The 26377-nt window shown below is 45.6% G+C and overlaps 1 protein-coding gene across 1 annotated transcript in view; it reads left to right on the top strand.

The window, feature by feature from the left end:
- Positions 1–25565, top strand: part of INTS7 (integrator complex subunit 7) — a 90919-nt gene extending 65354 nt beyond the window's left edge. Inside the window, exons 18-20 of the mRNA XM_088477311.1 lie at positions 11685–11783; positions 16382–16567; positions 24841–25565. Of these exons, the coding sequence (XP_088333437.1) occupies positions 11685–11783; positions 16382–16567; positions 24841–25104 (549 nt within the window). The 3' untranslated portion in view covers positions 25105–25565. The remainder of the gene's footprint in view (positions 1–11684; positions 11784–16381; positions 16568–24840) is intronic.
- The last annotated feature ends 812 nt before the right edge of the window (positions 25566–26377 follow it).

Genomic DNA, 26377 nt, shown 5'->3' with positions numbered 1-26377 from the left:
GGTGTTTTTTTTTTTCTTTTCCTTTAAACCTTATTTTGACCATATTTCGAGACAAACGTATCAAAAGAATTTTGCTGAATATCCCCCAAAAAACAGCCATATTTGGGTGATACCCGCAAAATGAAGTATCTCCAGGATGTACAGTATGAAGGGGTGTATATTGGAGAGATCTTCTGCAGACCCTCCATTTTTTGTTTGCAGAAGCAGCCCCTTTTATTGTCTTTGGGAGCTGTTAAATTGTGACATTTCTGAGCCTAGGCATCAGACAGTGTAAGCCATTGTAGCCTATGGACTACATTAGGCATCAGGCAGTGTAAGCCATTGTAGCCTATGGACTACATTAGGCATCAGGCAGTGTAAGCCATTGTAGCCTATGGACTACATTAGGCATCAGGCAGTGTAAGCCATTGTAGCCTATGGACTACATTAGGCATCAGGCAGTGTAAGCCATTGTAGCCTATGGACTACATTAGGCATCAGGCAATGTAAGCCATTGTAGCCTATGGACTACATTAGGCATCAGGCAGTGTAAGCCATTGTAGCCTATGGACTACATTAGGCATCAGGCAGTGTAAGCAATTGTAGCCTATGGACTACATTAGGCATCAGGCAGTGTAAGCTATTGTAGCCTATGGACTACATTAGGCATCAGACAGTGTAAGCCATTGTAGCCTATGGACTACATTAGGCATCAGGCAGTGTAAGCCATTGTAGCCTATGGACTACATTAGGCATCAGGCAGTGTAAGCCATTGTAGCCTATGGACTACATTAGGCATCAGGCAGTGTAAGCCATTGTAGCCTATGGACTACATTAGGCATCAGGCAATGTAAGCCATTGTAGCCTATGGACTACATTAGGCATCAGGCAGTGTAAGCCATTGTAGCCTATGGACTACATTAGGCATCAGGCAGTGTAAGCAATTGTAGCCTATGGACTACATTAGGCATCAGGCAGTGTAAGCTATTGTAGCCTATGGACTACATTAGGCATCAGGCAGTGTAAGCTATTGTAGCCTATGGACTACATTAGGCATCAGGCAGTGTAAGCTATTGTAGCCTATGGACTACATTAGGCATCAGGCAGTGTAAGCCATTGTAGCCTATGGACTACATTAGGCATCAGGCAGTGTAAGCTATTGTAGCCTATGGACTACATTAGGCATCAGGCAGTGTAAGCTATTGTAGCCTATGGACTACATTAGGCATCAGGCAGTGTAAGCTATTGTAGCCTATGGACTACATCAGGCAGTGTAAGCCATTGTAGCCTATGGACTACATTAGGCATCAGACAGTGTAAGCCATTGTAGCCTATGGACCTACATTAGGCATCAGACAGTGTAAGCCATTGTAGCCTATGGACTACATTAGGCATCAGACAGTGTAAGCCATTGTAGCCTATGGACTACATTAGGCATCAGGCAGTGTAAGCCATTGTAGCCTATGGACTACATTAGGCATCAGGCAGTGTAAGCTATTGTAGCCTATGGACTACATTAGACAGAATATTTAGTGAGAAAGATCTCTCCCTGGATATGGCCGCATACACATGAGCAGTAGCGCAGCCAGGTCCACACCTGGAAGTAAAGTGCACACATAAACTATCACTTTACTTGTTACTGATTCAGTGATCACGCGCAGCTAAAAAATTGTGTGTCCCAGGGACCCCTCACTTTAAAGAATTGGGGTCCTACTCCACAGTTTCTGGGTCCTATCGCATATTATATTTTTGAGCTCCCTATATAGCATCAGACCACCCCACATGCCCTACACATACACCATGGGAAAGTCACACTCATATTACAGTACGGATAATGCAGGTGCAATGTTGGGGGTAGGGAGTGGGGCGAGGGCAGGCAGCAGTTGGAACAGTGCTGGGGGCTGGTAGCACTTGTGATAGAGGAGGTTAAGTGCAAGAAGCAGTTAGAATAGAGCTGGGGCTAAGGGCAGGTAGTGCTGGGGGTAGGGAGGGGGTAAGTGCAGACAGCAGTTAGGATAGTTCTGGAAGCAGGTAACGGTTGGGGTAGAGGGGGGAAAGGGCAGGCAGCACTTGGGGTAGAGCTGGAGGTTGAGGCAGGTAGAAGTTGGCGCAGGGAGGTGGTAGAGAGAGGGTAAGGGCATGTGGCAGTTGGAGTAGGAAGGGTGTTAAGTGTAGATAGCCGTTGGATCAGTACTGGGGATTAAGGAAGGATTTCGGGGCAAGCAGTGCTGGGAATAGGATGGAGATAAGGGTAGATAGCAGCTGGGGCAGTACTGGGGGGTAAGGAGGGAGTTAGGGGCATGCAGTGCTGGAAATTGGGTGGGGATAAATGTAGATAGCTGGGGCAGTACTAGGGGACAAGGAGGGGGTTAGGGGCACACAGTGCTATAGGTAGGGAGGGAATTTAGGTAGATAGCAGCTGGGGCAGTACTGGTGAGCAAGGAGAAGGGAGTTAGGGACACAGTGCTGGGGATAGGTATGCAGTCGGCTTCCCGACTGCTTAATCCCGGCGAGGGTTAAATGACAGGTGTCTAAATCTAGATGCCTGTCATTTTACCGACGCCGGGAGACCGGCGCCCGGCATCCCGATCGAAGTGATGCTGAGCGCAGACAGCCGCCGGGGGGGAGGGTTAGGTTAGGGGCTCCCGGGGTGGACTTGGGGTTAGGCACCCCCCCTGGAAGGTTAGGGTTAGGTTAGGGGGATGGAGGGTTAGGGTTAGGCACCCTCCCGGGGGACTTAGGTTTAGGCAGCGGGGAAGGGGGGGTTAGGTTTAGGCACTTAGAGGTGGGATTAGGGTTAGACACTGGGGGGAAGGTTAGGGTTAGGCACCCCTAAGGGAGGGTTAGGGGGCAGAATTAGGTTAGTCAATACTCACCTTAGGACGATCAGGATTTCTCCTTCATCCACTAGGGGACACTGGAGCTTCATGACAGTGGGGTATAGACGGTGGGTTGAGTTGAGCCTGGCACTTTAAAAATCTACAAGTGTGACTGACTCCTCCCCCTCTATGCCCCATCAGCCCCAGTTTTTAGAATGTGCCCGAGTAGAGCCGGTGCACAGGGCTGTCTCCAGCCCTTAAATTTAATTTTTATATTTGTAAAAGAAAGAATCAAGCAAGAGGACAGGCAGACTGTTGGCTGTGACAGTCTGCCTGCATCGTGGGAGCCGCCAGAGAGGGGACCACACGGCTACTGCAGCCTGTGTCCGGTCACCCTATGGAGGGGAGGCTGCTTTGGCAGTTAAGGAGTCATCAGACTCAGCGGGGCCCGCCACAGCTAACACTGGCTTGTGTCCGGGTCCCCGCTCTCCCCTCACTGCCCAGCGCTCTGGCCGCAGCAGCAGCCCGGTAAGTAGCACACCTCTCCTGACTAGCAGGAGAGGTGAAAATAATATGCTGGGTCTGTTAACAGCGCGCGGCTGTCAGTGCCACGCTGGTGTTTGCGGAGAACACCGGCGCTGGCTGTTAGGTAGGCGTGCTCGGCAGCGGCGGTCCTACCTGTGCGTGCCGGTGCTTGTGTAAAAGGCACCGGCACGTTTATAACTGGCGGCGGTCGTGCCGCTGGCCCCCCGCAGTCAGCGCGGCTGGGCTGACTACATTACTGTAAGCCGCGCGCAAATCATAGCGGCGGCCATTAGAAAGGTGAAGCGTATAGGTCCCTCCTCCTCTTCCTCCTTAACACTGCCTGGGAGAAGTTTGGCTCGCTCTGGAAGGGAGTGGCGCCTCATCAGAGCTAGAGACTCCCTGAAGGCACTGATCGGAGGGGGATAGAGCTGACAGCTTCTACAGGGGGTCTGTAATTACAGAAGGTAGTTTTAACTACCTTCTGGTTTCTATGAGTAGCATTATTAACAATATTCTGCTCCTCCCTTATATTGCACTGTCTGCCCCTGTTACTGAGCTGCATTATTATTGCAATTCTGCTCCTCCTATATTGCTCTGCCTGCATCTTGAGTAGCATTATTATTGAAATTCTGCTTCTCCCTTATTGCTCTGTCTGCTCCCATACTTGAGTAGCATTATTATTGAAATTCTGCTTCTCCCTATACTCCTGCATTCCTGAGTTGTATGTGTTTCTGTCTGTGAGTACATGATGACATCCAGGACAAAAAAAGCTGCTTCACAAAAGCTGTTTGCCTGCACTAAGTGCAGGAAAAAATTTACCCATGCTCGCTCAGAAGGGTCTTCCCTGTGCGAGACGTGTGAAGCAGAGAGTGCTAACACACAGTCTGTCACTCCCTCCTTCATAAATAGTTTGGCAGGGGTCATGGCGGATCTTTCTTCTGAATTAGCCGCTTCCCGTAGGGAACGGGAGGCCGCCAGAGATCTACCTAGCACATCTCACCCTTCTTTTCTAGCAACAGAATCAGCGTGGGCTCAGAATTTAGTCCGCTCGGTGAATAGCCTTGCTCAGGTGATGGGTTCTGCGTCTAAAGCTCCTGAAGCTACGATAAGTCGCTCATCTAAGAAGAGGGCTCTTCCGACGGTTCTCCAGTTGGATGAGGATTCGGCAGCGGGTCACTCGTCTCAGGAGGAAGGGGAGATGCTGGACGAATCAGACGTAGAGACTTACTCACAAGAACCTGAGGCAATGCAAGGTATTGATGCACTCATCCTAGCGGTAAGGGAAGTTCTTAAGATTTCTGGCCAGGAAGCTCCAGAATCGTTAGAAGACTCCTTATTTGCCAGGTCACAGAAGATTGCTGTCACATTCCCTGTTTCTCTCCAGTTGGACGAACAGATGACGGCAGCCTGGCAGAATCCGGACCGTAAATTCCTAAGCGTTTTTTCTCTCTCTACCCATTTCCTGCGGAAAATAGGAAGAGGTGGGAGACCCTGCCGCCTGTGGATTCTTCGGTTTCTTGGTTGTCAAAGAAGACAACGGTACCTGTTCCAGGAGCTACTACATTGAAGGAAACCTCAGAGCGGAGATTAGAAACCACTTTGAAATCCATTTATACAGCCGCAGGTGCACTTCTCCGGCCGGCCTTGGTAGGATCTTGGGTCAACAAGGCTGTGGAAAAATGGGCGGAACAATTGACTGAGGGTCTTAAATCCAACACTCCGTGGGCAGATCTGATTACCTTGGCAGAACATATTCAGGAATCGGCAGTATACTTAGGAGACGCCTCCAGAGATATCGGCCAGGTAGGCGCTAGGATTTCTGCTTCGGCGGTCTCGGCTCGCCGGGCACTTTGGCTTCGTGCCTGGCAAGCGGATGCTGAGTCAAAAAGAGCAGTGGAAGCTCTTCCTTTCACAGGCGATATTTTATTTGGTCCAGAGCTGGACAAGTGGATCTCGCTGGCCACTGGAGGTAAGAGTACTTTTCTACCTTCATCAGCACCTCCTCCGCGTCGCTCGTTTAGGGGACCTTCCTTTCGAGCATCTGCAAGATTTCAGGGACGATCGCGAGGTTCGTCTTCAGCGGGGCGAGGAGGCCGTGCTAGAGGACGTCAAGCGAATAATGACCGCCGTCCAGATCCCAAGCCAGCAGACAAGCCTGTGGCATGACTGGCTCCCATCCCATCTCGGAAATCCGAAGGTGGGGGCTCGTCTCCAGCGTTTCTCGGAGGTTTGGAGACGGACTTCTCCAGACACTTGGGTTCGGAATCTGGTATCTCAAGGATACAAGATCGAGTTCGCTTTCACTCCTCCTGTGCGTTATTTTACAACAGGTTTGCCCGTCGATCCCTTGAAGCAACTAATTTTACGTCAAGCGATCGAGAAACTTTTGCTGGCCGAGGTTCTTGTGGCGGTTCCCACTGCACAAAGACAACAAGGGTTTTACTCAAACCTTTTTGTGGTTCCAAAACCGGATGGGTCAGTCAGACCCATTCTGAATCTGAAATCCTTGAACCAGTATCTTTCATTTCACAGGTTCAAGATGGAGTCTCTCCATTCTGTCATTGCGGGACTAGAGGCAGGAGAGTTTCTGGTGTCGATAGATATCAAGGACGCCTATCTGCATGTCCCAATTTGGGTTCCTCACCAGGCCTTCCTCAGATTTGCCATCAGGGAAGCTCATTACCAGTTTCAGGCCCTGCCATTCGGTCTCTCGTCAGCTCCCAGGGTATTCACCAAAGTGATGGCCGTCATGGTGTCTCACTTGCGCTCTCGGGGGGTGACGATAGTTCCGTACCTAGACGATTTACTCATCAAGGCTCCGACGGCAGAAGTCCTTTTACACCAAGTGTCCCTTACATATCAGATTCTCATTCAACACGGATGGATTGTGAACTTCCAGAAGTCTCAGTTGATGCCGTCCCAGAGACTTCAGTTCCTAGGAATGATTCTAGACACTGTTCTGCTTCGTATATTCTTGCCAAGGGACAAGGCCATAGCCATACAGGAGCTGGTTCGTCTGGTGCTCAGACCCAGGAAAGTCTGTGCATCTTTGCATCCGTCTCCTGGGGAAAATGGTGGCTTTTTTCGAGGCCATTCAATTCGGCAGATTTCTCTCCAGAATTTTTCAACTGGATCTTCTGTCTCAATGGTCCGGGTCCCACCTACAAATGCATCGGCTGGTGCGTCTGTCTCCCCGGACCCGCATATCCTTGCTCTGGTGGCTTCGAACGGAGCATCTGTTAGCGGGTCGACGCTTCGGAATTTGGAATTGGACCTTGGTCACCACGGACGCCAGCCTCCGCGGATGGGGAGCGGTGGTTCTGGGCAATCACTTCCAGGGGCTTTGGTCGCAGCAGGAAAACAGGATTTTGGTACTTACCAATAAATCCATTTCTCCGATTCCACAGGGGACACTGGACGCCCACCCAGTGCTTCTTGCGTGTTCTCAGTAACTTGTTCTGCTTCAGTTCTGTTGCAGTTTGGTCTGTTTTCGTTGTGTGACTGTTTATCCCTGCAGCCTGCTGTGTTCTTGCAGTGTGTCAGTATGTTGGATTGTTTCTTTTCCTGTTCTCCTTCTCTGTTCTTCAGTCTGTTCTCCATCTCCTCTCGGGCTCAGTTCTTTAAAACTGGGGCTGATGGGGCATAGAGGGGGAGGAGCCAGTCACACTTGTAGATTTTTAAAGTGCCAGGCTCAACTCAACCCACCGTCTATACCCCACTGTCATGAAGCTCCAGTGTCCCCTGTGGAATCGGAGAAATGGATTTATCGGTAAGTACCAAAATCCAGTTTTCCTCCTCTGCCGGGATGCAGCTGTCGGGATTCCAACCGCCGGGCATGGGTCCGGCGGTAAATCATACCGATTCCCTGGGGATAGGACGGGGAGAAGGATAGGTAGCAGCTGGGGCAGTACTAGGGGGCAAGGAGGAAGTTTGGGGCACGCAGTGCTGGAGATAGGACGGGAATAAGGGTGGATAGCTGGGGCAGTACTGGGGGCAAGTAAGGGTTTAGGGGCACGCAGTGCTGGGCATAGGAAGAGTATAAGGGAAGCTAGCAGCTGGGGCAGTACAAGGAGGGAATTGGAGGCATGCAGTCCTGGGGATAGGAGAGGGGATAAGAGTAGATAGCAGTCGGGGCAGTACTGGTGGGCAGTTAGGGAGTTAGGGGCAAGCAGTGCTGGGGGGATAAGGGTAGATAGCAGCTGGGGTAGTACAGGGGGCAAGGAGTGGTTTAGGGGCAGGCAAGTGCTTGGTGTAGAAAGTAGGTAAGGTACTGACTGATTATGAACACTAAATTACAGTTTTATGGGACTACCCTCCGCAGAGGCGTCACTAAGGTTGGTGTCACCTGGTGCTGTAACTCATGGTGACACCCTCCCCCCCTTCAACCAAAAAATAAATAGAATCAGGACCAAGGTGCACAGCTCCGCAGTTTCTCCCCCCTTACCAGTCCAGTACTCGCACTGCAGTGCTTCTCCAAGAATGCGGACATGATGACGTCACGTCCTGCATTCTGAGGAAAGAAGAGAGAAGGACGGTCTGACAGATTGGACCAGCTTGCACCATCTTCTGTGTCCCCAGGCAGCCAGCACCCCCTTCTGTGTCCCCAGGCAGCCAGCACCCCCTTCTGTGTCCCCAGGCAGCCAGCACCCCCTTCTGTGTCCCCAGGCAGCCAGCACCCCTTACTGTGTCCCCAGGCAGCCAGCACCCCTTACTGTGTCCCCAGGCAGCCAGCTGCCCCTTACTGTGTCCCCAGGCAGCCAGCTGCCCCTTACTGTGTCCCCAGGCAGCCAGCTGCCCCTTACTGTGTCCCCAGGCAGCCAGCTGCCCCTTACTGTGTCCCCAGGCAGCCAGCTGCCCCTTACTGTGTCCCCAGGCAGCCAGCTGCCCCTTACTGTGTCCCCAGGCAGCCAGCTGCCCCTTACTGTGTCCCCAGGCAGCCAGCTGCCCCTTACTGTGTCCCCAGGCAGCCAGCTGCCCCTTACTGTGTCCCCAGGCAGCCAGCTGCCCCTTACTGTGTCCCCAGGCAGCCAGCTGCCCCTTACTGTGTCCCCAGGCAGCCAGCTGCCCCTTACTGTGTCCCCAGGCAGCCAGCTGCCCCTTACTGTGTCCCCAGGCAGCCAGCTGCCCCTTACTGTGTCCCCAGGCAGCCAGCTGCCCCTTACTGTGTCCCCAGGCAGCCAGCTGCCCCTTACTGTGTCCCCAGGCAGCCAGCTGCCCCTTACTGTGTCCCCAGGCAGCCAGCTGCCCCTTACTGTGTCCCCAGGCAGCCAGCTGCCCCTTACTGTGTCCCCAGGCAGCCAGCTGCCCCTTACTGTGTCCCCAGGCAGCCAGCTGCCCCTTACTGTGTCCCCAGGCAGCCAGCTGCCCCTTACTGTGTCCCCAGGCAGCCAGCTGCCCCTTACTGTGTCCCCAGGCAGCCAGCTGCCCCTTACTGTGTCCCCAGGCAGCCAGCTGCCCCTTACTGTGTCCCCAGGCAGCCAGCTGCCCCTTACTGTGTCCCCAGGCAGCCAGCTGCCCCTTACTGTGTCCCCAGGCAGCCAGCTGCCCCTTACTGTGTCCCCAGGCAGCCAGCTGCCCCTTACTGTGTCCCCAGGCAGCCAGCTGCCCCTTACTGTGTCCCCAGGCAGCCAGCTGCCCCTTACTGTGTCCCCAGCCAGCCTGCTGCCCCTTACTGTGTCCCCAGCCAGCCTGCTGCCCCTTCTGTCTCCAGTCCAGCCCTCTCACTTCACTTACCTTCTTCTTGATGGCTCCTGTCTTCCAGCGGTGGCAGGCAGAGGAGTGGGTGGGCAGCGGCCGGGCTCCTCTCTTTTAGCAGTGGCGGTGCCGTGCCACACGCTCTCTTTAGAAAAAAAAAACCTTCAAACATGGCGGCCGGGGAGTGGGGGGGCAGCGAGCGGATCCTGCACGGCTTGCCCGCTCCTAGCAGCTTTGTGGGGAGGGGTGCGGTCATGAAAGTCTGGGTTTTGGTGTCACCCCCCCCCCCCCCCCGCATGACGCCACTGACCCACCGGACCCCCTGCGAGCTGCCACATTGATTAATTACAGAGTGTTAGCCTCCTCCACCAAAAGACACCCCCGTCTGCCTGCCACTCTCTTATTAAACACTTATCGTATTCCAGGTGAGTGAATGCAGGAATGTGCGGAGTGACACCGTCTTCTACACAGCTCCCCATGTAGCCACCTGTATAACGCCAGAGCCACCTTCATGTCGGGTGTGCCAGTTTTCTATGCTACCTGGGCCGTTTTTCGTGTGATACTCTGAAGCGGTCTGTCCCTGTAGTGCCGAGTGCCGGGTCCGGCAGATGCAGTATCTAGGAAGAGCGCCAAAGGGCTGGCTCCTACTGCACTAATAGACTATAGTCCTCCCTGCCACCAGGCCAGGGACCTCAATCATTTTACAAGTAGCCAATCCCGGTGGAGCACGTCCCCGGTGACCCACCCCTTCTGAAAAAGTGAGTCCCCGGTGCCCATTTTGGGGTAAAATATGCGCTATAGCGCGTATTTGCGATCACTGCTGATTGCTTATTGGAGCCAGTGTCCATTAATAATTTTCTGCTGAAAAACAGATTCCTTATTTCCGTGATTTGCAGTCATAAGGAATCTTCATTTTCAGGGGGCACACCATATTTAATAATAAATATGCCCCTTACAACTATGTAATTACACAGTAAATGAACATAATTAGCATAAAACAGTATATAAACATTACACTACATACTGAATTTTCTTTGGCTGTACGAAATCTAAAGCATCTGCTCTGTATTTCTGTATATCTCCTCCTAAAACACTTGGACATCACTAATATAACATATGAAGTTGGGTTTAGTGTTTTAACCCGATTTTAGTCATTTTCTCTGTAGGCTAGACAGGTCCTGAGAACTTCTCCGTCTCTTGCGCGCTATTGCTGATCTTAAACATAATTTAATGGAGTGTGTTAGAGAATTAAAAATAAATGTACTTGTATAAATCCATTTAGGGCAGAATCCTATGAATATCATTAGCAACTAGTGTCATTACTGGGGTAATTTACTGATTCACTAAAAAATGAAAATGGAAAGATATTTCATGAATCATCAGAAAAATGTAATCTCATCAAAAGCAATCTCTGTAATCGGGAGTAAAGAAAAGGTATAAAATGTTTTTCTTGCTTTGCACCTTGCAATACAAATCGTTCTTCTGTAAACACTGCAAAGTACCGGACAGGTCCGACTGCTGGTTCATAATTATTCATAACGAAATAAGAAATCTAGGAGGAGACGCATTAATGTAGAACCTAGAAATCCCTCAAGGACAATACCTAGTACGTGATCCCCAGGAGGCTATAGACAGAATATTGTGTAGCAGTGTTCTGCCTGCCACATGGTTGGAGCATAGGGATTTGCACTGTATTGTCTCTTCCAGTCTGACTGTAATAAAAAACAATCTATATTCTAACCTTATGTTTCAGGGATCTTACTGTCCTTTTTTTTCAATTGTAACGTTCTCCAGGGGACACGAACTGTCGAGCAGGTGCGGCGGGAAGGAGCGCAGAGTAGTGCTCCTACCTGCCCCCCAGCAGAGTTCATAGCGGATAAACAATGTCGGAACATTACTGCTAAATAGCTATTTAAGACCTAAAAATAAATAAGAAAAAACAGCCAATGTAAAACAATGACCACTCCTCTGGCACAAAACAAGAGGCAAGGAGGCAGCCTACAAACAAATTTAAGTTTGCACTTTGTGCCTGCTCCTTGAACCAGGGATGTAAGTTCATGCCAAATGCCTGGAGGCAAGATAGAGGGAGGTGCTACCGTCCTCCCTGGTGGCTCCGACTTGCTCCAGCCCTCCAGTGTCTCTCTAGCTCCAGTCAGCCCTATTCTATCTCTCCAGACCCTCCAGTGTCTCTCCAGACAACCCCCTTCTGTCTCTTCCAGCCCCCCAGTGTCTCTCTAGCTCCAGTCAACACCCTTCTGTCTCCCCCGTGTCTCTCCAGCCAGCCCGTCTGTCTCATCCAGCCCCCCAGTGTCTCTTCAGTCAGCCCCCTTCTGTCTCTCCATTCCCGTCCTTCCCCAGTGTACCTCCAGCCAGCCCACTTCTGTCTCTCTAGCTCCTGCCCCCGCGTCCCTGTGTCTCCAGCCCACAGACACTTACCTTGTACTGAATCCTATATGGTACTGCCTTGAAGGTGTTTGAAAAGCTGTCACTAAAATGGTATAGGAAAATATTTGTGGTTATTGGAATTCAGGTGGAGAGTCCCATCAACACTGTACAATGTATTCTATCTTTAGCAGATGTTTAATGTAAGGCTCATATTTTTCATATACATTTGTTTAATCCTTGTTACTTGGTGGTATATCAATGTGTGAAACCTCTATTTTGCAGCATACCTCCTGCCTGTGTAACGCTGTCATCAGCCTCCTGAAGGTGCCTCTCTCTTTTCAGAGGTATTTTTTCCAGAAGCTGCAATCTACAAGTATCAAGGTAAGTGCATTGCTGTACAGAGCCTGTGCCTGAAACGCTGTGTAGAAATAATGCCTTAGAACGTTCTATATATATGTTAATGCGTAGAGTTGAGCTGCATATTTTCCAGGAGAGATAAAAAGCATTTCTTCTTGCTATAGCCACATGGAGATGGAAAAATAATGATTTTGATGAAAAGCCTCTCCAACCCACGCACTGGGTTAGTTAGCAGAAGCATTTCGATTTGTAAATTTCTTTTCTCCCAACCCCATTATCTATTACTGCTGGAAAACTTCGCCTCAGTGGCAAAATTACAGAGGGATTTATTTTTTTCTTAAGAACCTGACATAATGAATATGTTAACAAAAATTTAACTCACTCCCTTAAGATGTAATGCAAGATATTACTGATACTGTTATACAGATGGCATTTTCTACCGCAGACAAGTTACTTAGGCTGGGTACATATCAGAACGATGTGTATCCTACCCGACGATCAATGGAGGGGTAGCTGTACACTCTGCAAGATCCGGTATATGACTGCACAATATAACCTTCCATATTCCATGACATCGTCCCATCTGACGTGCAGCACAGCCGACGGGGCGACGTCGCTGACGACGTACAGTCAGGTGCATAAATATTGGGACATTGACAGAATTTTCAGATTTTGGCCTCTATTCACCACCACAATGGCTTTCAAATGAAACAAACAAGATGTGCTTCAACTGCAGACTTTCAGATTTAATTTAAGGGTAATTACATCCAAATCAGGTGAACGGTGTAGGAATTACAACGGTTTCTATGTGTGCCTCCCGCTTTTTAAGGGGCCAAAAGTAATGGGACTATCAACTCAAAAGCTATTTCATGGACAGGTGTGGGCTATTCCCTCGTTATTTCATTATCAATTAAGCAGGTAAAAGGTCTGGAGTTGATTCTATGTGTGACATTTGCATTTGGAATCAGTTGCTGTCTACTCTCAATATGAGATCCAAAGAGCTGTCACTATCAGAGAAGCAAGCCATCATTAGGCTGAAAAATCAAAACAAACCCATCAGAGAGATGGCAAAAACATTAGGTGTGGCCAAATCAACTGTTTGGAACATTCTTAAAAAGAAAGAACGCATCGGAGAGCTCAGCAACACCAAAAGACCCGGAAGACCACGGAAAACAACTGTGGTGGATAACAGTAGAATTATTTCCCTGGTGAAGAAAAACCCCTTCACAACAGTTGGCCAAATCAAGAACACTCTCCAGGAGGTAGGTTTATATGTGTCAAAGTCAACAATCAAGAGAAGACTTCACAAGAGTGAATATAGAGGGTTCACCACAAGATGTAAACCATTGGTGAGCCACAAAAACAGGAAGACCAGATTAGAGTTTGCCAAACAACATCTAAAAAAGCCATTATAGTTCTGGAACAACATCCTATGGACAGATGAGACAAAGATCAACTTGTACCAGAGTGATAGGAAAAGAAGAGTATGGAGAAGGAAAGGAACTGCTCATGATCCGAAACATACCACCTCATCAGTGAAGCATGGTGGTGGTAGTGTCATGGCATGGGCATGTATGGCTGCCAATGGAACTGGTTCCCTTGTATTTATTGATGATGTGACTGCTGACAAAAGCAGCAGAATGAATTCCGAAGTGTTTCGGGCAATATTATATGCTCATATTCAGTCAAATGCTTCAGAACTCATTGGACGGCGCTTCACAGTGCAGATGGGCGATGACCCGAAGCATACTGCAAAAGCAACCAAAGAGTTTTTTAAGGATAAAAAGTGGAATGTTATGCAATGGCCAAGTCAATCCCCTGACCTGAATCCGAATGAGCATGCATTTCACTTGATGAAGACAAAACTGAAGGGAAAATGCCCCAAGAACAAGCAGGAACTGAAGACATTTGCAGTAGAGGCCTGGCAGAGCATCACCAGGGATGAAACCCAGCGTCTGGTGATGTCTATGCGTTCCAGACTTCAGGCTGTAATCGCCTGCAAAGGATTTGCAACAAAGTATTAAAAAGTGAAAGTTAGATTTAGGATTGTTTACTTTGTCCCATTACTTTTGACCCCTTAAAAAGTGGGAGGCACATATAGAAACCGTTGTAATTCCTACACCGTTCACCTGATTTGGATGTAATTACCCTCAAATTAAATCTGAAAGTCTGCAGTTAAAGCACATCTTGTTTGTTTCATTTCAAAGCCATTGTGGTGGTGAATAGAGGCCAAAATCTGAAAATTCTGTCAATGTCCCAATATTTATGCACCTGACTGTACATGCCTGTGCGTTTGGGCTTACACATTAGATGATATGTCGTTCTGATCCGCGGCCCATATATTGTCTGTGTACCCGGCCTTATACAGGGTTTGCACCTTCCAGTCCCTTCCTTTTATTACATTTGTTGCTTTATCGTTCTCCATGCCTTCTGTGCTTTTCAATTCTGACATCTCTATCATTGGGCAGATACTACGTTCATTGCCCTGTGTTTCCTTCATTGCATACAGTTCGCAGAGCAGTTTTGTCCACAAAAATAAACAACTGCTTTAGTTACACAACTAAAAAGTACAAAATGAAGTTAAATAGTGTGGTAAGCAAATGTTGCAGTAGGGTCATGTACAAAGTTACAAAATCATGTTGTTAATTTCACTTTTGAGGGTTTAATTTGGCTTCATTCTCTTGAAATACATTAAAACTGGATAAAAATGCCATGAAAACTATTGCACCTTAAGGGGCGAGTTCAATTACACTCGAGCTGCTGCCGCTGAATGTAGTTGCCAAAAGCCACCCTGGTGGTAACTCGCCATATTGATTCTGCCCTTAAGACTCATTTACCAGTATTGCATTGAGCTGTGAAGATTGCACTTTAGTGTAGCTGCTAAGTGGTTGGTGTGATATTTGTTTTAATGCATGATAAATGAAAGCAAATACCTGGTTATGGTTTAGTGCACATTTTGCACCTAAATGCATTGTTAGTAAATAAATCCCAGTTAGGTTGTCTGCAGGCAATGGTTATGAAACCTGGGTTTGTTGAGTAGTGAAAAGTAATTATAGTTGTAACTAAAGATGATTCATATATGATAATAAAATGTACTATTTATTTGGTGCAGTGCACTTTACAGCCATCTTTGTACATGGTGGCGCTGTTGTGCGAGGTTTGTTGCTGCAGAGAGATTAGTTTGCTTAGAACACACAACAAAACCTAAGTTTCTCAAAATGCTGTTTACCAATTAATATAACTTCTAATTACAAATATAGTCCTACTTGTAATAAGTAATGACTGCTGCTTTTTATATGAAGTCTTTTGATACACAATAAGTTTATTGGCAAACACATTTCTTTTTTTTCTTTAAATTTGGTTTCTTTTAACCAGCTTTATGAAACAAAGAGAGGACATGATTAGTTCCTAGCTGGTCATCTATTTTCATCAGCTGGGTTTGCAATGTATGAAGTTAAAATATCCTGACTCCACAGAAACATGTCCACCAGCTAGTTTCCTGCCTGTGTGGTCCCTGGGGGCACTGCCTGTCAGGTCACATACCGGAGAGAATGCCTTGTAGTGCTCTGTGTTACACAGATGCTTCATGTTGGTTACTTACAGAGAGGTGCATGTCACATCACAGGGTTTATAGACACAACTAGTCCTGTGCCTTGGAGCTCTCACTTCTAAGAAGAAATTTTGAAGGCTATATTTTTTTTTTCTTATTTCATTTTCTTAAAATTCCTCCTTTCTTTACACTTCCTTGAACCAGTATTTCCAGTAATCTAAATTCCTCCTCTTTCCTTGAATCAGTATTGCCAGTAATCTAAATTCCTCCTCTTTCCTTGAATCAGTATTGCCAGTAATCTGTCCACTGCATAGTATTAATTGTATTACTCGCTCAGTTTTTTTATTTTTTAAATGCAAGCTGCCCCTAAGGGGCAGTAATATTATTGAATGAAATGAGTCCTGCTATTGCACAAAATGCACTACTGATGTAGTTAGAGCAGTGGTTACTAAAATGGTCCTCAAAGCACCCTAACAGTCCAGGTTTTAAGGATATCCATGCTTTAGCACAATGGCTTAATTAGTACTTCAGTCAGTTTGAGTATAGCATCTGTGCACAAGCATGGATATCCATAAAACAAAGCGGTAGTAACAAAAGTGAATTTGTACAGTGGGCAGAGACACGCATACAGGTTGATTCTCCCATATCCAAAATGCTTGGGACCAGAGGTATTTTGGATATCGGAATATTTTCCGTATTTTGGAATGTTTGCATACCATAATGAATTATCTTGGCAATGGGATCCCAATATATACACAGAATGCATTTATGTGTTATATACACCTTATACACACAAGCCTGAAGCTTATTTTATACTATATTTTTAATAATTTTGTGCCTTAAACAAAGTTTTTGTTCATTGAACCATCAGAAAACAAAGGTTTCACTATCTCAGTCATGCTAAAAATATTCCGTATTTCGGAATATTTGGAATTGGATATGGGAGACCCAATCTGTAGTACCAAACTAAAAAGGGGTAGGAGCTGGTTTTTATACAATAGTTTGGCATATTGCATGTTTAATACTTTATCTGTACAGAAATGTAAATGGCAGATTCTTTATCCTGGTTTAGCTTGCCCTTTCTCCATCACCCCGCAATCCCACGGAGCCCATAGCTGTACAGAGTAACCAGCAGATGGCGCTGAAGGTGGAAGGGGTTGTCCAGCACGGCTCAAAACCTGGACTGTTCCGTAAAATCCAGTCCGTGTGCCTCAATGTCTCTTCCACTTTGCAGAGTAAAGCAGGACAAGAGTATAAAGTAAGTGTGCCCTGTAATACAGGTAATTCATTGTAATTCATTGTGTTACTTTTTTTGTAATAAAGTGATATTGGCAACACACAGCAAGATAGTGATTGTCTTTCGCATCTGACTCTGATACGGGTTAACAGGTTAATTTTTACTATCAGCTGTGAAAATAAAATAAACTTCCTTATTTTTTTCCCTCCTACTGAATAATTTTCCAGCACTGGTTCTTTTGTGTTGCGTTATCTTAGATAAGTGCTGAGCTAGTCCAGTATGTTCTTTTGCTTTTTGTTATAGGAAGCCTGGATAATATATGTAATGTTTGGTTTGGTTTTAATCTGATTGTTTATCTAACATGTTCATTTTAGCATTTCCATTAGCTTCAATCTAATCACTGTTGATGGAAAGCTTTTCTGCCAAACTGTCCAATAAACCACAGGTTCTCAAACTCTGTCCTCAGGACCCCAACCAGTGCATGTTTTCTAGGTCTCCTCACAGAATCACTAGTGAAATAATTAGCTCCACCTGTGGATGCTTTAAAATGTGTCAGTAAATAATGAATGCACCTGCTGGGTGACCTGGAAAACGTGACCTGTGGACCGAGTTTGAGAATCGCTGCAATAAACAATGGGGTTCAATGATATAATGTATGTAGCCAATTGAAGACCTATCCTCGATTCTTTCCAGTGAATAACAAGTGTGACTTTTGCCTGAACACATTTATGTCCTAGAAAAACTGCTCTATGACAGGAAAGTACCACGTGAGACCAGATAAATGTTATAGAATCTCCTGTGTGGCAGCTCAGCTCTGCATGAGGACAGATGGGGGATACCGCTTTGTGTATCAGGTCAGACACGCTACCAGTGATGCCAGGTCCTTGTTTATGGTTGTTTATTGGTCATTGGGTGATTAGATCACCTGATGTGCTGAGCAATGGTCCCGTGTGTCTGCTCAGATGGCAAAGGTTCCTGTAATAAGATAAGAATGTGATGATGCTGTGACCTGCTGTGTGACTGTACAGAGTGCTATGTGCATATGTGGTTGTGATGGACTCGCATGTAAACCGCTAAAATGAGGGATAACCTTTAACTGCAGAATGATGTATGTACCAGTCTCTGAGTAAATGACAGTTGTTCACCACTTGTAGTGTACTCCACTTACCTGGCACCTTCCCCTTTCCCTCCAGGTACCTTACTTACCTATAATTCCGATAATACCCAATTAATATGCGCTTGTTTTATATAGAATATATAGTTATCAACACCGAAGAACACGACATTTTATTTTATGGTATAAACACTAATTCTATAATAAAGTGTTAGAGACCAACATAAAATAAGTATATATGCAGACAAAGAGCAATGCAACACTGTTAATATTGGCTATATACTGAATACAATACTGCCCAGTTTGGCAGAACAGTCCTGATTTGAGGGGACTGTCCTCCAGTGCTGACATCTGGGAATGTTTTAGAGCTCGCCATAGACAATGCAAGGGTCCTTCTAGAGAAGAGTAATGGGAGGACAGCCTGGGGAAGCACTCTGCACACCTCAGCGTGGGGTTTCCCAAGCCCCCTTTATGTGCACAGCATGCATTCGTTCTCCTGATTTGTACTAGGACAATATTGGGAGGTATGATACCAGACAATCGATTGTTAGCATTCCTAATACTGATATGAGCACAGTACAATTGGTAGATGCCACAGTTGCCTTTAAACTGCGACACTCTGTTCAGTGCGTTACCCAGGGTGTTGCACTAACAGTGAGTGCCTCCTCTGGGACCCCCAGGGTGGAACAGCCTATGCATGGACAATTAAGCTCTCCATTTTAAAACGGGGTCCAATTCTTTAATTTAGTCTTGCACTCTGTCTTCTCTTTCCCTTGCAGTCTTTGAGATTGCCATTTCCTGTCCGAAAGCATGCTGGCATGTGTAGTTCATTGTCTCTTTACTGCGGCAGCCATCATGGCTCAAGTAAAAAACAAAAATAACGTAAGGGAAAATTGCTGTCTTTCACATGGGCACAAAAGGGCACTAATTCATACACACACATCATAGAGAGTCTGGGGTTTGGTACGACTGAGACTCCGGGGTTTGTAAATGATGGCTAATGCTCACGGGGCACATTAGAAACCAAACGCACTAAATCTGCACTAGGAAATGAACCTCAGGGTTTAGGTGTTCAGGGACCGGTTCTCCTTTAGCCACTTGTTGGGTCCTCACCTCATGTTAAGCATATTACAGATTTCAGCACATTGGTAATGTCTGTGTCTTATGTGAGGAGGAGACCTGGGGAACAGATATTTAGCGTAGCCTTGGGGGAGTTTGGTGTTAGCATATGGAAAGCCTGCAGCAACGCGTATTCCTAATGACCTAGTTGTCCTCTTTACTTACTCTATAAACACACTCCAGGCCACACTCCATAAAGAGGCGTTAGGAATAAAAATGCAGTAATCAAAACTGTATTTATGCATACTTATTTACTGTACATTTTACCGGGAAATCATTATATAAATATCATTTGGAAACTGTCATATTGAACAATCTGTAAAGCTACAGCTGTTCTCTCTTGTGCTGACTATAGCTTAGATATAAGGGAGTGTAAGTAACAAGACGTGTCACCAGGTAAATCCTGACTGTGTGCCGGACTACGGTGACCATAGACACAGCAATCTGATCAGATTGGAAACAGACAAAAATATGAACTTTAAATTTCTGGATTATTTAAGAAAACTTTGAAATGTAACATTTTCCCAGTAACCACCATCACCTTTAGTTTAACTGCAATGGTCCAATGTCCATGAGTTAGCTTTACTCTAAGCCAGACATGTCCAACTCGCAGCCCAAATAAGCATTTTATGCAGCCCATTTTATGTGGCCCGACAGTGTGGGCTTAAATACATGTATGATGCGGTGCACACCCCTGCCGCGAGCAGAGCTCAGCTCCGATCGGTCAGTGTTTACTGTATTTATAACTGGGAACGCCGGTCTCTGAAGCGATCAGAAACTAAAGAAGCCTCTGATCGCTTCAGAGGCCAGCGTTCCCAGTGATGCAGTGCGCGGGTGATGTCATGACGTCACCCGCAATGAGAGGAGCCAGCGCCTGCTGGTCTGGATCTAGTTAGAGCCAGGCAGTGTCTACGCGGGAGTGCTGACGGCATGGACACTGGAGCGGTGCTGAGCGGCCAGCGTGAAGAAAGGTAAGTACTGCACAGGGGAGTGGGGCCTGTTCTATACTGTGGGTGGGGGGGGCACAGCATAAGAAGCATTTCTGGGGGCACAGCATAAACTGCATTACTGGGGGAACTGCATAAGGGGCTCTTATACAGGGGGCATTGCATAATCTGTAAAACTACAGTGGGCATTGCATAAGGGGCACTGCATAATGGGCACAACTACAGTGGACATTGCATAAGGGGCACAACTACAGGGGCACTGTACAGGTAGACCTATGGGGCCCCCGATGAAATTTTGCTGTGGGTCCCCCATAGTCAGTAAGTAAATTTACTTTCTTTTTTTTTTTCTTGCACCCACACACTGTTAGACCTTGAATATTCGACCCGGTTGGTATTTTGAGTTTGACATTCCTGCTCTAAGCCTTCTCTGACAAAAAGTTCCTGTTACAGGTATCAGTGGGGTGAGGGACTTGTGATGTCAGTGGACCCCTTTCCATCCTACTAATGGGGGCAGTATTGCTGTGATGGACATTGTTTTACAGTCAAATTCCATTGCTTTATTTTAATTATGCAGAGAGAGCCCAATATTTACAAAGGCATAGAACTCTCACACAGTATTTTTCTGAATATGTATTTTGATAGTGTATCTTTTCCTGAGTGGAAATACAGCAATAATGAATTGTTCGCGTTCCATTGTTTGTTACTAGTCTTTTCTGCACGTTTCCTTCCTCTTTCACTTTACATATTTAACAATGTTGGTTTGAGCCACAACCAGTTTTCTTCCTTACCGCAGTGTCCATCAGGTCATGTGATGCATACTAATGAATATTCGCCCACTTCTTATGGCGTGCAGATGACAGATGCCCATCTCCAGTCAGATTTCATGATTCAGATGATTTATGAAACTGCATTTTAAACAAGTAGTATTTATTTTTTTACCACTATAATGAGCCGGCAAATAAAAATCATGGTATATAAAAAAACATATCGCTCAGCCAAGTACAGGGACAATTGAGGGATCATTCATACGTACACACACGTGTTTCCAACTAAATAGGGGCCGAGATACAATTTCTTATACACTATTTGTTTGGTTCTGAAAGAATAGCTATAAAAGCCTCCCATGTCTCATACAATTTTGCAGTTTGACGCTCCCTTTGTAGGGAGGTTTCCACCCATTCCATGCGGAAATATAAAAAAGCTTTTCTCAGAATAAAACCATGGAGGATGGGGTAGGCTGGATCCACATATGAAGCACTGTTTTCCTTGCAACAGCCAATACTGCTAAAAGCAACCTACGGTCACCCCTAGATAAATTCCCTGTGATGATCATCTGAAAACAGCCCGTTCCGCTTTCAAAGGGAAATAACCAAAAAAATAATTTGTGAATCGCCAAACAACAATCCAGAATCGTTTAACAGTTGGACAATCCAAAAAACAATTAAACAAATCCTCCCTAGGAAAGCCACATTTAACCCATGCAAGGGAGAAGGAGAGGCCCATTTTGAATAGCTGGGATAAGGATAGGTAAGCCCACTGGAATATTTTCAAAACCATTTCCATAAAAGTTGCAGCGAGAAGAAGTGGTAAGTAGACTAAATAACAAACCTACAGAGAGGTGGGGGAAATTTCATTAATTTGCATATCCCAATGTTTAGGGTGGCATAATTGAGTGGGGCCCATAAGAAAGCATAATGGTAAGATATGTCCTTATGGGAGGGTGGGTGAGAAAGGAGCAATTTATGTAAAGGATTAGACCAGTCAGCATGAGCCATTGTGTTGGCATAGTGTTATGCTTGGAGAAACGCTAAGTTAAAAGGAGTCCATGCCCGGTAAACCTCACACATCTGACTTTTTAGGTCCTTGGCTTTATAGATGGCATGTGTAGGAGCTGGCCAGCAGTGCTAAGGGAGAGGCGGCTTCACCATTCTGAAGGCTTGGGATATTAAGGAGGGGCACGTGTATTGACACACTTTGAGTATATATTTGTGGCATAAATATGCCATAATATTCTAGTAGCCAGTAGATGGGGGTTGGAAGCAATAGGGGATGTGATGTCACAATCCTGGCATGTAGGAACGCAGGGAGTCCCATGCTAGGTATAAATAAGTGTATAAGAGAAGTAGGAGCATATATTTCCATGTCATGTAGTCATTCTGCAAGATATCATAGTTGAGTAGCCTGATTATAGACTTCTACATTGGGCAAATTAACACCACCATGGGAGTGAGGTTGCTGAAGTTTAGGAAGGCCTCTGCGGGATTTCTTTTTGTCCCAAATGAAACTCTATTTCCTTGCCACAAGCAGCATGACATTAAGACACTAGAGGAGATTCAAGTTGCAAATGAATCCACTAGATGTCTCCGTTATAGTAACCATATTAAATCAAGATAGTAAGAAACGGCAGGAAAAGAGAAACCAGACCTTAATCATGTGAAGCAGACACATGGTGCAAACTAGAGGCAATAGCTATATCAAGTCACAAAAAGCTGGCAAATAGCATGTAAATATATGCATAACTTGTAAACTATGAGATGAGCCACTAGGTGGCGGAGACTGTCTACAGTAACTATAACAAAGTGTAGAATAACAGCATCAAAATATAACACACGTGGCTATGGCAGGTCAACAGGTAGCAATGAGAGTTGTATCCACTGAGAAATTCCTAAGCAGGAATGTAGAGGTGAGAACAACAGACTGTCATCAAAGGAAAGAATCCCAAGGAAAAGGGCCTGGGGTAATGCAGTAACAGGGCAAGATCAAGCTTGAGCCAAATGCTGAAGCGTATGGTAAAACCAGGTCTTGCTTGTATCGGAGCTTAGCATGAGCAAGAAGAAGAGCAAACGCCGAGAAGTAAAATAGGTAGGGAAAATGGTTATTGTAGAGCAGGGGTGGGGAACCTTTTTTCTGCCGAGGGCCATTTGTATATATACATATAACCTTATTTGCGGGCCTGGTTCAGACCATGCCCCCTCCATGTGACGTCACATGAGTGCGGGGCCACAATCGCCGGTGATTACAGTAATACCTGGAGCATCCTGAGGATGCTCCGGGAAGCTGTAAGGGCAGTGGTGTGACCATCTGAAGCTTCCTAAGGACGCTCCAGGCAGCACTACTGCATAGGTTCTGGCTGCATGGTGCCATTCTAGTCACTCTGCTATCCAGATGAGGCTGGCAGAAAAAAGCTCAGAGGGCCACACCAATTGATTCCGGGGGCCTTATACGGCCCCCGGGCCTGAGGTTCCCCATCCCTGTTGTGGAGGGATGGAGTCAAGAAGGGAAAAAGAGGACAGGAGTAATGTTAGAAAGAAGAAGTGACTACACACGAAATTAGTAATGAGGTGGAAGGGGGCAAACCACAGCAGAGCCAATAGTCACTGGACCAGCCCGTTCCAGGAGATGATGTGCTGACTGCTAGCAGTTAGTGGACTAGCAAGCAGGCTCTCTATTAGATGGGGCAGAGCAGACCACCGACAGCAGAACATATAGCAGCCACTTCCATGAGGTCCCAAAAGCCAGGAACAGCCAGTGTATTCACCGGGGGGCAGCCGTGAAGGTTGTAATAGTTATCTTTCATATTTTTGTAGGTCTGTTTTAAAAGTGGCATAGACCACTCTAAATCATAAGTCACCCGTCTACAAATACACTATTGCTGAGATGCTTAATTTCACATTAATATATTTAAAAGGTCACAGATGAATTCCTTTGGTAGCCTGAGAGCAAGACCTTGTTAGAGCGTGGTCTAAAATAGACATGAAGCTGGTGGTGCCAGAGACGCTGGGAGCTGTATTCATTGGTAATTCCTTGGTACAGACTTCACAGATTGTCATCATAATGCTCAGTCTAAATTGCTTTTATTTCTATCAAATAGCTTTACCGAGTTATAACCAATGCCGTCACAGCAAAGGAAGGTACAACATAAGATGAGACTCCAAACCTGGCACTACAGGGAAAGGGCATAATAAGAAAATGATAGCAGTGACATATCAGTGGGTTGGACAGTGTAGGCAAATTTAAATATTCTTTGTTTTACAAAGAAATAGAAAAAGGGAACCATCAGTGTAGGAGAAGGGCACAGAACAGTCACAGGGCAGGTACAGTACAAGATTACACAGTAGCAATAATATAAAAATATCTGAGAGCACCATCGTGTATAAATAGCAGTGATGGGCAACAGGCGGCTCTAGGGCCACATGACGGCTCCGAGCTGTCACTTGAAGTCCCTTCATTTTCCTGCTTTGTTTTTTGTAGCTTTTAATGTATGTTAGATACATTACTTTATGTATTTGATTTAACATACTACTGAGATTTAGAGTAATGTGTGGCCCTATTGAAGGTTAGCATGCTGCCTAATGTGTCCCCCCAAAGTATTTCAGGTCTCCGATCACTGTTATATAACATGTGATGCCCCACATAACAATCTGAAAGCTAATTGTTAATTCCAGGTATATACAAGTGAGCTTGTGTGTGTGTTTGTGTGTGTTTTATTGCTTTCTATGTAGCTTTTCTGTTACAGTCTAAAAGGTTACATTGTGATACCATTATCTAAAAGTGTTTTATGATTATATTAATGAACTGAGTAATGCAGATTCACATATCACTCTAAACAGACAATAACTGGTTTAATTACATTTTAAATCGATATAATGTTGTTTTAAATGTGCCTGTCTGATACACTGTCAGTATTTTGCCAATTGTGTTTGTAGGAGTTATTAAAATTTTTTTTTTTTTTTTTTTTTTTTTTTTATTAGTCTTAAAAAAAATTTTTTTTTCAAAAACCTCTTTTCCTCTCAGATTTTTCATGCTTATATTTGTGTCCTTTGCAGTGTATGGAGGTACACTCATGGAGAAATGTTTGGTCTGTTTTTATTGCAAATATGTAATTTACACATAATTGATAACTATTCCTCCCATGAAGACATGTTTAAGCATATTATCCAATTTAGCTGACTCGTAAGGCACAAGGAAAGCAAAGCATTCAGCTATAAGTATTACAGGTAGACTTCTGTCCTGCATCTTATAGTTAGAGAGGTTATGTTTTTGGAGGGTGTTTAGCTGAACAATTTATTTTGTTGAACAATATGTTTTCAGAGTCATTGTGGTTTGTTTTTTAGGAGGCTGTGAGGAGTGAGATGGAGCAGAGAGTTGAACCTCACAATGATTACTTCAGTACACAGTTCCTGTTGAACCTTGCTGTCCTCGGAACACACCAAATCAACGTAGAATCATCCGTTGTGGACTCCAACGGCATACTGTGGAAAACTGGCCCTAAGACCACCATCTTCGTCAAGTCTTTGGAAGACCCATATAGTCAGCAAGTACGACTGCAGCAACAGCAGCCCCCTCAGCAGCAACGAAACGCGTACTCACGTTTTTAACAAGCTCACAGACAGGAAATATTTAATGTAGTCTTTTTTTTTTTTTTTTTCTCTAGCTCAAATCCATCTGGTTTAAATGTTCTTTTTTTTATTTTTTCATTAAGTTTTGGAAAAATACTTTTATATAAAACATCTTTGTAATCTATAACAATATTGTGCGTTGCATTTTGTTTAGTTCAAGGTATCGCTAAGAAGTGTTCTCAATCACCAACATTACACTGGCCATACAGAGAGATAACTCTCTAGGGTTAGAGAAATTCCTACAATTAGTAATGGGAATGTATGAAGGACCTTGAATGTATTTTATTTCTAATGCTTCGTACTAAATAAGTGGTGCATTCCTTTCTGCTATGGTCTATCCTACCATATATGTGGTGCATTCCTTTCTGCTAAGGTCTATCCTACCATATATAAGTGGTGCATTCCTACCTGCTATTCTAAGGTCTATCCTACCATATTACCCTCAAATTAAATCTGAAAGTCTGCAGTTAAAGCACATCTTGTTTGTTTCATTTCAAAGCCATTGTGGTGGTGAATAGAGGCCAAAATATGAAAATTCTGTCAATGTCCCAATATTTATGCACCTGACTGTATATAAGTGGTGCATTCCTTTCTGCTATTCTGCTAAGGTCTATCCTACCATATATAAGTGGTGCATTCCTTTCTGCTATTCTGCTAAGGTCTATCCTACCATATATAAGTGGTGCATTCCATTCTTCTAAGGTCTATCCTACCATATATAAGTGGTGCATTCCATTCTGCTAAGGTCTATCCTACCATATATAAGTGGTGCATCCTTTCTGCTATTCTGCTAAGGTCTATCCTACCATATATATAAGTGGTGCATTCCTTTCTGCTATTCTGCTAAGGTCTATCCTACCATATTGATGTATTCTATACATCGTGAAGCGTTCTCATTCCTGTGACCAGGGGCAGAACTATGGGAGACAATGGAGGCGCCTGCCGCCGGGCTCCAGCTCTTAAGGGGCACCTTCTCCATTGCCCACAATATATTCACCTAACTTAGGGCTGTAACTATATACCTGGAGTGTACCTTCATGGCTGCCCAATACATGGCGAAGCCACCATACACTAGTGGAGAGCTTTGTGTCAGACCATCAGCTGCTGCCTTCATCTGTTTATAGCCTGTCTGCATGGGCATTGCTACATTACTGTGTCAGCGGCTGTAACGGGGGGCCACCAAATTATAACTTGCCTTCGGGCGTCTGGGATGAACTTACGCCACTGCCTGTGACCATTGCATCACTTTGAG

The sequence above is a fragment of the Taudactylus pleione genome, unplaced genomic scaffold (genome assembly GCF_031769625.1).
Source record: "Taudactylus pleione unplaced genomic scaffold, aTauple2 ptg000201l, whole genome shotgun sequence".
Taxonomy (NCBI): Eukaryota; Metazoa; Chordata; class Amphibia; order Anura; family Myobatrachidae; genus Taudactylus; species Taudactylus pleione.
Note: the sequence above shows the minus strand (reverse complement) of the source record. Positions and strands in the feature narration are given on the sequence as shown.